Genomic DNA, 15,759 nt, shown 5'->3' with positions numbered 1-15,759 from the left:
AGAAGATCCTTCCCATCAGCAGTGAGCTGACGCAGCCTGGCCTGGCCATCAGCCCAGAGGATGTGGAGAAGCTGACCGCCTGCATCAACATCGTCTTCCACTGCGCCGCCACCATCCGCTTCGACGAGCCCCTCAAGTGAGAACCCCCCCCCCCACACACACACACACACACACACACACACACACACACATGAAGCCCCCCTCATCACATTCCTCATTCCATTCCATGTATTACAATGAGCCTGTCCTCCGATTTCTACCTCCACCAGCCTCCCCTGACTGATATGCAAGGTGGTAGCTTGCTGTGGAGTTCTCTGGTTGAGAGGAATGCAGCCGGCATGGACGCCATATTGCCCCCCTCCTCTGTGCCAGGCTTTGTTTGGGTGATTAATTCAGAGACCGTTACTGGCATCATTGTCTCACCACGTACCAGGAAGTGTCCTGCTGTGCAGGGCCTCCTAGAGGATGTGCTGTTTGCAGGGTTGTGCAGAAGTGGGGTTTTTTATCTGGTGTAGACCACAGGGGAAGCTGATGAGGATGAGGATGTTGCGAAAGCATTCACACAGAGATTCCATCGTCGACTGTATTTGTTTAACGTTTTGTCAAACAATACATTGTTGCGGCGAACGCTTGGCAGGCCAACAGAGTCGTGACAATCAATACATGAAACATAGGAGAACGAAGTGAACAAAGACAGGAAAGGCGAAAAATGCAAGACATTGCTGTCATTGAGGACAAAACATGTTGCCTACAGAATACAACAACATTTGAATTTTGACTTTGAAGATTTTTCCTTAAATTTACCATTTTACTTCATTGCTATTCAGGGAATCGACGTCCCATGTGGTGTCATCACACACCGAGACGTTCTGCCGTTGCCTGCCATTCTGCTGTAATTGTAATCCTACGGAAGACAGGAAGCCCGTCGATATGTTGTGGCGGCGAAATATAATGATGCTTTTGATGAAAGACAGTTGTTGATGAGGGACCGAGGCGGATGCAGGGCGATTGTTGTGATTGGTCTGCTCTGTCATCATGGCGGTGTGTCTTACATATGGTATATATATATATATATATATATATATATACATACATACATATATCACCACAGGAAGAGGAGTGATTGATAATAGACATAAGGATGCACAGGGAAGGAGAAAGAGGGAGAGAGAAGGGGGGAGAGAGAGAGAGAGAGAGGGGCGGGAGGGAGAGAGAGAGAGATAAACACACCAGGTGGGAAGGAGGCTGAGAGAAAACATGTCCGCCCTCTCCTAGCGACAGCAGCTGGCTTTAGGAGGCGAGAGTGACTTGTGTGATGTCTCCTCCTGGGAGAAGATGTTCACTTCAGTAGGATTAGGACATAATCTGCCTGTCTCTGTCTGTCTGCAGGAATGAGGTAGATCCCTCTGGGATGCAAGAGGGGTTGGGCAGCCTTCAAGATTGGGCTACTGATGGCTGTGGGGAGGCGGGACACATAATATCCATGAGTGACAGCTCAGTTAGGGCAAGACGGTTAGATGCCCTCTCTCTCTCTCTCTCTCCCATTCTATCTTTTTTTTCACCGCGTCACGCCGCCTAACCCCCATATCTCAATTTCTATCTCTCCATCACTTCCTCTGCCTATCTCTTTCTCCCTCTCTCTCTCTCTCTTTATTTCTCTCCCTCTCCCCTCTCCCCTCTCCCCTCTCTCCCTCTCTCTCTTGTCTCAGACACATTACCCTCTGTGGAAACAACCTACTGTAGTTAGAGAGTACTGGAGCATTGACTGTTGACGGTGTTTCTGTTTAAGCACTGGGACTCTTCAGATAGCTGCTTAGCCACGTCAGCTGTGCCCTGCCATTCTACTTGGCTCTAGGCTAAGCTAGGCAAGGCTAGGCTAGCGCTGAGGCAGTGATATCTGCTATATAGCCACACTAGCGGCTAACTCTGCTAGCACCCTAATGAAGATACCATACTGTAAGTGTGTTGGATAACAAGTGTGAGGCTTGGAGCAGTCAGGAAGGGACACAGTTAGAAGCGGCCCCATAGTCACAGTGGTGTTTCTCCCGAACTGGAACCATTCCCAGACGGTGGTGGATGAGGTGGTCTGGCCCTGCAGCAACTGTCACGACTGCCTGCCTTCCCAAAGTGGATCATTACCGGGCCGACCCTGCCAAACCGGATTCACTGCGACACACACACCGCCCTAACACACGCACTAACTCACACACACACACACACACACACACACACACACACACACACACACACACACACACACACATCCACACACACACACACACACACACAGCACCCACACTTCGTGACTGTGTCTAAGAAGCATCTTCTCTCATCATCGTCCATCCCCTGGGCAAAGTTGACTCCTTTAATTAATCCGTCATGGTTGCCAGAGCTGTCCCAATCCCTCCTAAGTGTGTTATTGATATACAGTATGTAGTGTGCTTTTCAGAAGGGTTGATGGTGTTTTGCTTGGCGTCAAGAGCAAACAGTAGAAATGCTTATGGTTGGAATGCTAATGGAACCGCATAGTGTGCTGAGCTCAAAAGGTGCTGAGCTCTCTCTCTCTCTCTCTCTCTCTCTCTCTCTCTCTCTCTCTCTCTCTCTCTCTGTCTCTCTCTCTCTCTCTCTCTCTCTCTCTCTCTCTCTCTCTCTCTCTCTCCTCTTCCCTGTGCGGCATTATGTCTGTTATCTCTCACTCCTCTTCCTGTGGCGATAATCACGTGAATGCCTCGTCCGCAAATTCTCCTTATTAAACAAACCCACACACACACTCTCTCACACGCGCACACACACACACACACACACACATACACACACACACACACACACACACACACACTCACTCACTCCCAATACCACCCCACCTCCACCTTCCAGCATCCTCCAGCCCCCCCACCGCATCTTACCATACCCACATCCACACACACACTCAAACACACACACACACACACACACACACCCTCTCTAATGTAGCTGTGTTGTGTATCTCCTCTCTCTGTCAGACACGCCCTGCAGCTGAATGTGATCGCCACCCAGCAGCTCCTGAATCTGGCCCAGCAGATGCAGCAGCTCCAGGCCTTCATCCACATCTCCACCGCCTATGCAAATTGCAACCGCAGGCACATCGACGAGGTCATCTACCCCCCGCCCGTCGAACCCAAGAAACTCATTGAGTCCCTGGAGTGAGTGCTGGGAATGTCTCTCTCTCTGTCTCTCTCTCTCTCCAACCATCGGCTGGGGTCAATTGTACTTGAACTCCACACATTCAGGGAGTGAATTGAAACGGTCGTTGATGAAGGGTTCTTTATCACTCAGGGACATAGAGGATGTTTTTGATTGACTACTAATCTATACCTACAATCACTGCCATCAGGGAGAAAATCATTTCCCCGGCTTTCTAGAGAGAGTGTTAAACTGAGCCTCAGCCGCGGCACATTGATATGCAGTTGTCGTCTGGTCCGCTGTGAATCTCAACGGGTGCCTGCTCTGTTCCTGCGTATACAGGTGGATGGAGGACAGCATCGTCCGTGACATCACGCCGCGTCTGATCGGCGACCGGCCCAACACCTACACCTACACCAAGGCGTTGGCCGAGTGTGTGGTCCAGCAGGCCAGCGGGACCCTCAACATCGGCATTATAAGACCCTCCATCGTGGGAGCTAGCTGGCAGGAACCTTTCCCCGTGAGTGTCTTCCGTGGGGGGAGGCTGGTAGAGGTAGAAATTGGAGGACGGGCTCCATTGTAATGCATGGAATGGGATTAGGAACGGTATCAAACATTGCTCATTCCAACCTCCTCTGGTGTCTACCTTAGCCTGAGTGTTATCAGGTGTTATTAGTTCAGTCACCTGCCCGGTGCGTGAAACACATCGATGAAGGTTCTTAATCGCGTAGAAGGTCAGTGAAAAGCTTCTGGGGAAGTTCACTGAAAGGCCACTCTGAAAGTTGAGTGGGTGTAGTTGCACTACTTTGCTGATTAAGCAGCTTCGTCTGTCCGCTGCGGGCTCCTAACATCTCAACATGGGGAATCTATAGTTAAGCATCTAAGTCTCACTTAGCCTAAGTGCAGAGGGAACTATTCAAACTGTATTTGTCATTCATGCTGAATATTACCCAGTGCCTAACATTGCGTATAGTGAAGGATAGGGAAATAGGAAAAGCAATGTTTTTTTCCACTTCCACATGTCCCTCATGGCAAAGCCAGGTAGAGCCATCAACATTGTAAAGCCATTTGACAATGACAAAAAAACATGAAATGTTTGGCAAATAGAATCACAGAAACCCATGATAAGGGCTTAGTGCCTTATTACTTTTCGGGGAAGCAGCGGGTGAACATGGAGCGCTCCAGTCAGACCTGTGGTGTCTGTGAGGAGTGCTGGGGCTAGCCTGTCCTGGCTGCGACACTGCAGAGCGCCTCAGTCACGCTTCACCCGTTTATCAGCCTGACAGCTCGAGCCAGCAGGCGCAGCGAGGCGAGGGGAGGGTGGGTGTGTGTGTGTGTGTGCGTGCGTGTGTGCGTGTGTGTGTATGTGTGTGTATGTGTATGTCTATGTATATGAGATTTACTTCAATCTCCATGTCAAAACTCCACTAAGTGCTAAAATGTCGCCTGGCAAACTCCCCAATGGGGGGTCCCCCCCCTTTCACCAGACTGGCTCAGAGCCTGCAGTCGACAGACACACCACTATGTTCAGTGTCCGTGTGTCTGTCTGTCTGTCTGTCTGTCTGTCTGTCTGTCTGTCTGTCTGCACCAGAGCATGCTTTCTGACCCTGTATAAAGATGGGCCACAGACACACAGCGAAGCAGGACAGTCAATTACTAGTGGTCTCATCCAGATTCAATGGGGTCTAATTGATGCCGACATTGTCAACCTCCCTGCCTCTCACACTCCATAGGTACTAGCGTACCGCTGAAACGCTGACTCAATTTGGTAAAGGAGGCTATTTGTAACTTAATGACGTTGCCCCAATGTTGTGGGAGCGCTTGAAGGAGTACTTGGAGAGCAGGACAGGCTGGTGTAGGTAGAAATCGGAGGGCGGGCTCATTGTAATGCATGGAACGGAATGATGAATGGTATCAAACACCCATTCCTCATTCCAGTCCATGTATTACAATGAGCCCATCCTCCGATTTCTACCTGCACCAGCCTCCACTGACTGAGTGCTGGCTTTGATCTCACGTCAGACTCACTAACACGTTCCTCCCTATTCTTACACCACAGGGCTGGATCGACAACTTCAACGGACCGAGCGGAATCTTCATCGCCGTAAGCACCTTCGCACCTACGCCTATCAGACGCATTCTCATCAGGAGAAGTTCTGTTCAAACGAAACGCAGATGACTTGAAGATCATTTGGTCTAAATAACACAATCAAGAGAATAAAACATCTTAGTTTTCCACTTTCTATGGCGATGTAACTTCCTGTGGCGATGTTCCTCCTACGCAGGCGGGCAAGGGCATCCTCCGCACCATGAGAGCCAACAACGATGCCGTGGCGGACCTCATCCCCGTGGATGTGGTCATCAACCTGACCCTGGCCGCCGGCTGGTACACGGCAGTGCACAGGTGAACGCTCCCGCTGGGCGGACCGCCATCGCACCCACCCAAAACAGACAGCCCACATATAACCCTTTCATGACCCTCCACACACACACACACCCCTGCAGAGAAACAGACAGTCATGTATCCCTCTCATGACCCCCCCCCACCCCCCCCTCTGACACACACACACTCCCTCCACACACACCCCTGCAGAGAAACAGACAGCCATGTATTCCTTTCATGACACACACCATGCAAAACCACACTCTGTAATAGCGTCACCATCATGTCAGCCAACACATCCTGTCAGGGTAGTCATTGGAGCAAAAACAAATTGGGGGAACCATGTTGTCGAAAACAAACAAAAGATATGGAGCGGCCAAAAATAGAACGCCAGAAGGAACATAAAGGCTTTTCTGAATGGGTATACGTACGTGTGGTACATCCACTTAAAACGCTGTCACTCAGTGTCTCAGTGACAGAGCAAAACAATAGACTGTAGACTGCAGAAGCGCACACACACTATGCTGTAACTGTGCTATACAATTGTGTCTTTCGGGGACCTTCCCTTTGACCCTTGACCCTCTGACCTGGTCTCTCTCCTTCCTTTGCAGACCCAAGTCAGCGATGGTCTACAACTGTACGACAGGGGGCATTAACCCCTTCCATTGGGGGGAGATAGGTAGGCCTTCAGCGTGTCTATGTATCTGTATTGTTACTTACAGTTACCGCGTGTCTGCAGTGTCCGTTGGTATTGTAGGGTGGTCTTTGTCATTACAAGTCAATAAGTTCAAAATTGGGACGCCTTTCATGTTGGCATGCCTTTATGATACAGCACTGTCTCCTGATTGGTTGCTGCGTGTGGGAATTTGCGGTGACGAGTGACTGCCACCTGCTGGACAGATCTGAACCATCAAAAGGGGAGGTTTAATGAGAAGGATAATGCTCGAACATCCCTCAATACTGTAGTCTCAGCTGATTCTCTCTTTAGAAGCAATGTATGGGATGAACGTCTCACACTGCTGGTCCGCGCAGTAATAGTTCTGTTGCTATTTGTGACTGAAGTGTGGCAAAAAATACTCCTTTGAGGATGAATATGGAATTGTTCTGTTTGCTTGAATTGTGGATGTAACTTGTGAGGAGAAAGTGAAGTCGATGATCGAGGTTGTAAACCTCCACGTGCTTCCCAACAGCCTTTTGGTCACGCTGGCACCTGCAGGTAATGTCTATATCATCTATATCCCAGCGGTGGTCAAGGCAACTGAAATGAGAGGGATGCTGGCGTCAAGCAGGCTCAGATTAATCGCCACGGGGCAACGAGAGGGACGCCTTTCACCCTGGAAATTGCCACCAGATGGCTCGCCGTAGGATTAGAGCTCATCACTGGCTCACGGTTATGAAACAGGGATAGAGCTACACTGGCTAATCTCAGCGGCCCACATAGGAGCATGGAATCAGGCTAATAAAATGGTGAAGCGGGGGGGGGGGGGGGGGCAGTGGAGGTCAAAACAAACATGGACGGGGTGGAGGGGGATGACATGGCCAACTGTCCTTGGGTTTGGAGGCTGAAGGTTAGTCCTGTTTAGTTCTGTTTAGTCCTGTTTAATCCTGGCACTGTCAACCTGTGAATGGGCCTGCCGTGTGGAAGGAGGGCATATCTGGTTGTCACCTTGGATCTGATCAACTGGGCTGCTGCCTGTTACCGTGGCAACCTACTGTATGAGATCAGTGTGATGTCATCTCCCAGGAGGACAAGGAGGAGGTGGAGGTGGGAGGGGGGGGGAAGATTAGGGGGAGGAGGAGGAGGAGGGGGAGGAGGAGGAGGAGGGAGGAGGGGAGAAGAGGGGGGGAGGAGGAGGAGGAGCAAATTGCAAGGAATTGCAAGGAATTCATGAAGAAATCTTTTCATGAGTTTAGATTGTTCAGTGTTATTGCATTGACAATGATATACCAAATAAAAATTCCCATCAATCAAATCCAAATGTTATGTGACCTCTAACCCCTTGAAGAGCACCATGTGATGTCCAGCTTCAAGAGGAACCCCCTGGAGCAGGCCTTCCGGAGGCCCAACGCCAACATCACCTCCAACTACCTGCTCAACCAGTACTGGATCCTGGTCAGTCATAAGTTTCCTGCCCTCCTCTACGACCTGGTCCTACGCCTGTCTGGACAGAAGCCCCAGTAAGACCTGACGGCCTACAACATGAACCCAGCTGTAGTCGCTGTAGTAGCAGGCCCATTCACTACACTATGTCTTGATGGGGAATAGAATATCTAGATATCAATCAAATGTATTTTTATAGCGCTTTTTACAACAAGAACAATAGTAAACAATATAACCATTACATACAATACAAACAATATGAACTAAAATTTACCCCCAAAAAGCAAGTCAAGGTCAATATCTATATATCAATATCAATAATTAAGGGGAACGGTCTCTGTCTCCCTCTCTTTCTCTCTGTGTAGGATGATGCGTATCTTCAACCGGCTGCACAAGGCCATAGGCCTGCTGGAGTACTTCAGTAGCCAGGACTGGGAGTGGAACTCAGATAACATGAGCATGCTGATGAGCCAGCTCAGCCCGGAGGACAAGAAGGTAGGCCCACCATCCATCACCCATCAGCCCTCAACTGTCAAAACCACTCACAATGCCATTTCTCCCCCTACAGTTTGGGAGGTGGCTTTTCGATACACTGAGGGTAATTTATAGCACCAATGCTATTATGATAGCTATGTCTATGCTATATAACTATACCAGACATCAACGTCCTCCTCATAACAAGTCTTTGTCTCTGGCAGACATTCAACTTTGATGTACGTCAGCTGAACTGGCCAGAGTACATTGAGAACTACTGCATCGGCACCAAGAAGTACGTCCTGAATGAAGACATGTCGGAGATTCCTGCTGCCAGGCAACACCTGAGGAAGTAAGTAGAGAGTATGACCACCTGTGTAAACGTTTGAAGATGTAAAACATAGAAGAGAGGGAAAACACTTATTAAGTTCTTGTCTAAACATATGCTCTGGGAAAAGGTGGCACTGTGTATACATTTACAGTATATCTCCCTTCCTCCCTCGCTCTCTCCCTTTCTCCCTCCCTCTCTCCCTCCCTCCCTCCCTCTCTCCCTCCCCCTCTCTCTCTCCCTCCCACCCTCTTTCCCTCCCTACCTCTCTCTCAGGCTGAGGAACATCCGCTACACCTTCAACACCGTCCTGCTGGTCTTCATCTGGCGTGTGTTTATTGCCCGCTCCCAGATGGCTCGAAACATCTGGTACTTTGTGGTGAGCCTCTGCTTCAAGTTCCTATCCTACTTCAGGGCCTCCAGCACTCTGAACAACTGACCGTCCATCCACATCCTCAACAATAGACAAGTCAACAAGTCCGCTCCCAGCCAAGGGAACTGGGGATTCCCTGGATGATAGGGGCAGCCTAAGGGAGAGGGAAGGGGGCTATGGAAAGTGTCTGAGTGGGGAAAAGAGGTGTGTTAGCTACGAAATGTATTTGTTTAGCTCAAAGGTCTCCACATCAAAAGTGTTGATATTCCTTTTATAAATACTGCTTTTTCTTAAAAGCAACCAATTATATATGCAACAATAATCCCATTGTGTACCCTCCGCGCATTTTCGCCCACTTTTCCCGTCCTCTCTTGTCCAAATAAGTAGTAAATAGGGTGTAGCTTCTTTCACATCAAAGGCTTTTATTTTGATGGATGACCAAAAGGTAACTAGTCAAAGTGTGTGTGTGTGTGTGTGTGTGTGTGTGTGTGTGTGTGTGTGTGTGTGTGTGTGTGTGTGTGTGTGTGTGTGTGTGTGTGTGTGTGTGTTTTGTGTTGTTCCCAGCCAACTTCCCACCGTTTTGTTTTTCTATTGCCAAGAAGGATGTATCTTGATTGATCATGATCAATAGGTCACAGTCAAACACATTCAGCAGATGCAACTTTGGAATGTATGCGTGTGTGTGCGTGTGTGCGTGCACGTGCGCGTGCGCGTGCGCGTGTGTAACAGGACTGCCACGTGCTCCCGCTCAATGGGTGAAAGGCGCTAATGTGTTTATGACTTTTTTTAATGAGGTTCAGTGTCATAAGACACCCACAACTTCTCACAGCTGTCACAACAGCACAGCAAACGTAAGTTGGACCCCCTGGGGTCATTCAATCTGTTCCAAGGGGCATGTCTTCATTATCTGGGTGTTAACTTTTTTTCTTATTTTTTTTTTAAATAGAGGCCTGTCAGAGCAAGTCTTGTATCAAGTCTAGCAGTATGATAAGAACTCACAGCCTAGAACTTATAATGGAGTCGTTTTCTGCTACCTCGTGAAAGGCTAACTTAATCAGACTATTATACACAGCGTAACAGGACTAATTTACAGAGAGGTCGTTTTCCCAAGAGTCGCATGCCTGCAGAAGTAGCGCAAGATTATCAAGTCGCTTCATCCGATGATTTTCTACTCGATGACACGGCCTGCGCTAAGTCCATTCAAGACCTGCTGTACGTACCCGAACGGTACCGGGGAGTAACTGGTGAAGACGCTGAGGAGGAAGGGATTGTTACATTATCAAACGCTACTACACCGATGTCATCTACCTGTGTTAATTTGACACCCCGTGTTAATGTGTCACCTATACATTCGGGGGATGAGAGCCCTCTGCGACATGGTGTAACTAACGATTGGGACAGTCCCGGTCATAGTTCTATGGAGAGTCACAACATCCACGAGGAAAGCGGTTACAGCTGTGATCCCCGAGCCCTCTTGAGTGTAGAAGAAGAAGAGGAACAACAAGAAGTAGAAGAAGAAGATGTGTGACCTGAATGTGGTGATGATGGTGGTGTGATATATTAACAACATATATATATGTCGGAACAGTGATGAGGAACAGCCAAAAGAGGTGAAGACGGGGGTTGCGGGGGAGGAGGAGGAGGTAGAGGTGGTGGAAGAGGAGGAGGAGGAGGTAGAGGTGGTGGAAGAGGAGGAGGAGGAGGTAGAGGTGGTGGAAGAGGAGGAGGAGGAGGAAGAGGAGAAAAAAAGTAGAGAAGACTGTGGTGGGGGAAGAAATGATGCTGGCATCACCGGGATCTCCGTATCGTTCTCCAACACTTACTCCAACACCATCAACAGTTGCGAAGTGTACTGCAAGCCCTCAGATGCCGGATTCTTCCATGGAGAACTTATTGATCTTTTCAAGCAACTTACAGTGGGTATATATGTATATATTTATATTATATTTGATTATATTTATATTATATATTGATTTGATTATTCAAGCCATATACATTTTTTCAATAATTCAATAATTCAATATTTATATTTTTCAGATACTTCCGATTGCATGTGTACACAGTGTCTGGAGTTATACAGCAAGGCCTTGCTCGATCCCAGTCAACGGGAAAATCAGATGTGGGGACAAAGATATTGTCAAAGGGTAATTATTAAGGCCTGAGAATGATTTGATATGAATATGAAAAGGTTATGATTATTATTATTAATATTATCTTTCTGTCATGCCTTTACAGCAAGAAGGTACTGAAGAAGTTGTACGTCACGTAACAGCGCAATTCCTCAATTCTCTACTCTCTATCAAGTTGATAAGAGTGCTCAGGCTGCAACTTTCAGCATCCCTTGGTGTCAAGACATTCTTGTACACGTTCACCTACAGGACAAACGGTCGCGAGGCGTGAATTTCATTTCCATAGCGGTGCCAATCATCCAGCAGGTTGTGATCCGGTTTGGGTTTTTCCAGAACAGAGCGAGAATCGAGTCTGTCGTGACGGAGGTCTAGCCGATTTTCCCGCATCCAGTGATATTGATGGAGATCTATTGTATTTAACCATACCCCTCACACTGCCAGACCAGGTTAGCTGCTTTGTCTAGTGGGTGATTGTGAAAGTTTGTCAAGTGGCACTAAACACCCCTCCGAACAGATAGATTGAGAGTCTGTTCAAAAGGATTGCGAAATTATTTTTACACAATTGTGTTTGTGTGTCATTAGCCCAACCGGTCATAGTCGATAGTTTTTCAGTCACAAGTAGAGGTGTGGAGCTTTTCAGTTTCCTAATGACTCAATATGGTGCATTAATTACAGATTCGGCCACGCTTGCAGTCGGACCTGTTGAACCTTCAGACACCTCACATCCTCTGTATGAGGGAGTGCAAGAGCTCTGCGGTTGTCTATCTTGTATACGTATGTATAAATTTAACTATCCTTTTGTAAGCATCAAAAAATAAATGAAATAAACAATAATAATCACCATTTTGTGTATGTGTGTACAGGGGTCGGGGTAGAGAGAGAGAGAGAGAGAGAGAGAGAAGGAGAGAGAGAGAGAGAGAGAGAGAAAACCAAAAATATGTGACAATTTTATTGCCCAAAAATAATAATTACAAAAATCTTTAGGGATCGGCTACTATTTCAGATTGTTGAGGGTTAGAACATTGTGTGAGTTTACTCCAAAGAGAATTCAAAAATAACTTGCTAGAAAAGCGCTTGATTTTATTGTGTACAATATTATCAGCTTCCAACAGCTTTACAATATTATCAGCTTCCGCTTTGCCTTTGAGATGTGCATTTATGTAAGTTTTAAACACCTGATCGGATGTTTTGTTAAAATGCCACACTTATGCCACATATATATATATATATAAAAAGCTATGTAACTTACCTCACACACCTGAAAGGGTTATCAGTCCTTGGCAATACTTGAGAGGCATTGTAAGAGTGAGTTGTAACTTTAGTATTTTTTCGAAAGTTACATCATCTCTGTGTATGGTTTAGGCTTATGTGGTAATTGAATGACCCCAGGAGGTCAAACGTACGTTTGCTGTGCCGTTGTGACAGCTGTGAGAAGTGTCTTATGACACTGAACCTCATTAAAAAAAGTTAACACCCATCATAAACACATTAAGCCCTTTCTACAATCACCCATTGAGCAGGAGAACGTGCCAGTCCTGTTACACACACACACACACACACACGCATCCATTCCAAAGTTGCATCTGCTGAATGTGTTTGACCGTGATGATTGACCTATTGACCTATATGTGCCATCATATTAAAAAAGCATTGATGTGAAAGAAGCTACACTCTAGCCCTAATTTGACTTACTGACCTAGTGACCTTTAGGTCATCCATCAAAGTAAAAGCCTTTGATGTGAAAGAAGCTACACCCTATTTACTACTCAAATACATTGCCTTGAAAATTGTGATGATTTTTAGCATACTTGAAATACTTGTCAGTGCTTCACTGAAGGACAGATTCCGTACCTGAATCTTTTAACATGTGAATCATGAGATATCCATGGCCTCTCTTTTAAAAAAAACGTGGGTAATTTGAACATTTGTGTGTTTTTTGCCTTGTATTGTATGTACTGCCTACCTGCGATGACACAGAAATATTGACAGGCTGTACTCTTTTGCAAGGCCACCTAAGAGACATTTGAGTCAACACTCAGTGTTGTTAGCACTAAATCTTGACATCTGGAGACAGCTACTGTACTACTACAAATATCTCCTGTTGTTGGTTACTACAATTCTGACTGTTGATGGTCTTGTAATAAGCTACTATCACTGTTGATATATCAGTATGTTTTTAACATACAGCATTGGACTCCTTGTTTGTTTTAATGTTCATCCACTTTTTGCCTGTTTGTACAGCAGTTTATACTGAAACTAAGTTTACTACTTTTTCATCTTTATAAATAATTGCGTCAAACTAAGGCTAGTCTTATGTAAGTGGTAGACAGTGTATTATATATAAATACGCAAACAACTGAGTTTGGAAGATTTGTAAATATTTGAGGTTATATATTATTCTTATATAGACTACCAAAAAGAGAGTGCTATTCCTGAGGGTTGAGTCTGCAGGAGTTGGTGTGTTCACGGGAGCCTGGTTCTACCACAGAGCTTCCTATAGAATCTAGCAACAGTAGTCCACTTTCTTTTATAAAGAGATGAAAAATCTACGGTGCTGCTTGAAAGTTTGTGAACCCTACAGGGATGGTCACTATTTTTTTCATAAAATCTTAAAATGAACTTATAAAATCTTTATCTAAACCCCAATTCGTAATAAAGACATTCCAAATAAATTACACAAACAAAAAAATATGATATATTTTTATTGTTTATTTAACTAAAGTGGTTTATTTAACAAAAATTCTGATTTCATGTGTGCAAAAATATGTGAACCTCTTCAGTCAATAGCATGTGGCACCTTCATTAGCAGCGATAACTTGGAGTAAACATCTCGTATAGCCACGAATCAGTCTCTGACATCTGTTTTGAGGGATTTTTGCCCACTCCTCCTTACAGAACTCAATTGAGTGAGGTTTGAGGGGTGTCTGGCATGAACTGCCCGCTTCAGGTCCTGCCACAGATTCTCGATTGGATTTAGGTCAGAACTTTGACTTGGCCAATCCAAAACACAAATCTTCTTTCTCCTGAGCCATTCTTTGGTAGATTTTCTTGAATGCTTTGGGTCGTTGTCTTGTTGGAAGACCCATTTTCAGCCCAGCTTTAGCTCCTTGACTGATGGCTTGACATTAGTGGAGTCTTCCAGGTCCAGAGGAGGAAAAGCAGCCCCAGATCTTGACATTCCCACCACCATGCTTGACTGATTGTGACCAAAAAGTTCAGTTTTGGACTCATCTGTCCAGAGAATGGACTTCCAGAAACCTTCAGGCTTGTCCAGGTGGCAAAGTTAAGACGGGCAGTTTGGTTATTTTTTTGACAGCAGAGTATTCTTCCTAGCAACCCTCCCATGAATGCAATTTCGATTCTACTTGATTTAACCAATGCAACTTGGGGTTCACTTATTTTTGCACCTGCACTAATTTCTTTATAAATTAGTTTTTCTACTACACGCATGATTTCCTCTAAACCAACACATTGAATTGGTAAATATAAACCTGTCATGTCAGATAAAAAAGACTGGTTCTGATTAAATAAAAAGATTTCATGGTAAGTGCTAAAAAAATCTATAATTGCACAAGGGGTTCACATACTTTTCAAGCAGCACTGTATGTACAGTATACTTGACAGAATCATGGATGTCTAAAAGAGCAAGCCTTCAAGGGAGAGAGAAAAACAAGGGAAATACTAAATGTTTGTATGCAAAAGCTTGTATTGGTGTGCAACCATGGTGACTGTCCTTTTTCCTTACTTCAGAAAGGGACCATGAACCAGTGACACATCCAACACAGTAAATGTTATTTACCCATTATGATGAAGTAACATCGCCAGTGGTCTTCACAGGGTGAGGGCCAACATAACGTCCTACTTGTGAAGTTTGGTCTTGCGTGTCTGTCCTGTTGACAACAAAGTGCTGTCTTTGCTGTATGATACATACTGAAAGCAGTGCACTGTGGGTAAAGATAAGCTCTACCTAAGTGCTGTGTGTTGAACTGCAAAACGTGTGACTTGTTGTGCTATGATGTCATTTCATTCTCTTTTCTCCTCATTTTGCTTATGTCCAGCCACCCTCTGATCCTCTGAAAACAAAAAAACGTCATTTAAGTCTCCTTGTCAAACCTTTAATAAACTAAAAGAAAATAAGTATATCTCTGTGCTATCATCATATACAATAGCTTTACCTGTAGGAGCCTGTACCATCGCTACGAATAGGGGGAAAATATGGACCATGAATCAAATCTAAGGCTCATGTTTATTTAGACACGCACCCCACATGAACTCCCATATGACCTGCTGAGGAGAATCTAGGTTCCACACAGAGGCGTTGAATCCACATGCTGAGGTGTGACAATAGTCTTTGTCAAAAATGTTTTACAGCATACCGTACACACACAGACAGCCATCGTTAGCCTTTATATCCCCCAGGCAGGTGAGGCTGTAGTCGTGTTAATGGTAATGATGGGCTGGTTTGTAACAATGGCAAAAGAGTGTTTGCTTTTGAACACTTCCAATGACCTTTGATGGCAAATTAAGAGCCATTGAGACATCCATCCATAGAGTAGCAAAAGTGGTGTCATCTAGCCTTTTTTGTTTCAGAAGGCACTCATGCATGCAGGGACAGATTTACTAAGTGTTTGCTTTTTGCACCTGTTTTTTCCAAAGGAAGACATTGAAATAAATAACTAATTAGCTTTGTTTTTGGTGTTTCATCCTCTATTGAACACACAGGTGCAAACACTTAATACATCTTTCCTGAAATAACTTTTCCAAAGGACATCCTTTCTCATGACCACTTTCCTTATTACTAATTAACAG

General features: G+C 45.6%; 1 protein-coding gene and 1 long non-coding RNA gene across 2 annotated transcripts in view; both read left to right on the top strand.

Annotated features, from left to right (window-relative positions):
- The window catches only part of LOC310820578 (fatty acyl-CoA reductase 1), a 21,879-nt gene extending 12,869 nt beyond the window's left edge, over positions 1-9,010 (top strand). The window contains exons 2-11 of the mRNA XM_083692282.1: positions 1-136; positions 3,003-3,182; positions 3,505-3,682; positions 5,222-5,266; positions 5,448-5,566; positions 6,157-6,224; positions 7,552-7,723; positions 8,012-8,141; positions 8,345-8,472; positions 8,725-9,010. The exon at positions 1-136 is cut by the window's left edge and continues 40 nt beyond it. Of these exons, the coding sequence (XP_083548408.1) occupies positions 1-136; positions 3,003-3,182; positions 3,505-3,682; positions 5,222-5,266; positions 5,448-5,566; positions 6,157-6,224; positions 7,552-7,723; positions 8,012-8,141; positions 8,345-8,472; positions 8,725-8,887 (1,319 nt within the window). The 3' untranslated portion in view covers positions 8,888-9,010. The remainder of the gene's footprint in view (positions 137-3,002; positions 3,183-3,504; positions 3,683-5,221; positions 5,267-5,447; positions 5,567-6,156; positions 6,225-7,551; positions 7,724-8,011; positions 8,142-8,344; positions 8,473-8,724) is intronic.
- Positions 9,011-10,603: 1,593 nt separating this feature from the next.
- LOC310820415 lies at positions 10,604-12,236 on the top strand. Its single transcript, XR_014554812.1, has 3 exons — positions 10,604-10,741; positions 10,859-10,965; positions 11,057-12,236. It is a non-coding gene; the product is annotated as an uncharacterized lncRNA (long non-coding RNA).
- The last annotated feature ends 3,523 nt before the right edge of the window (positions 12,237-15,759 follow it).

The sequence above is a fragment of the Argentina silus genome (genome assembly GCF_951799395.1).
Source record: "Argentina silus genome assembly, chromosome: 20".
NCBI classification, from domain to species: Eukaryota; Metazoa; Chordata; class Actinopteri; order Argentiniformes; family Argentinidae; genus Argentina; species Argentina silus.
This window is presented reverse-complemented; position numbering and strand designations above follow the sequence as displayed.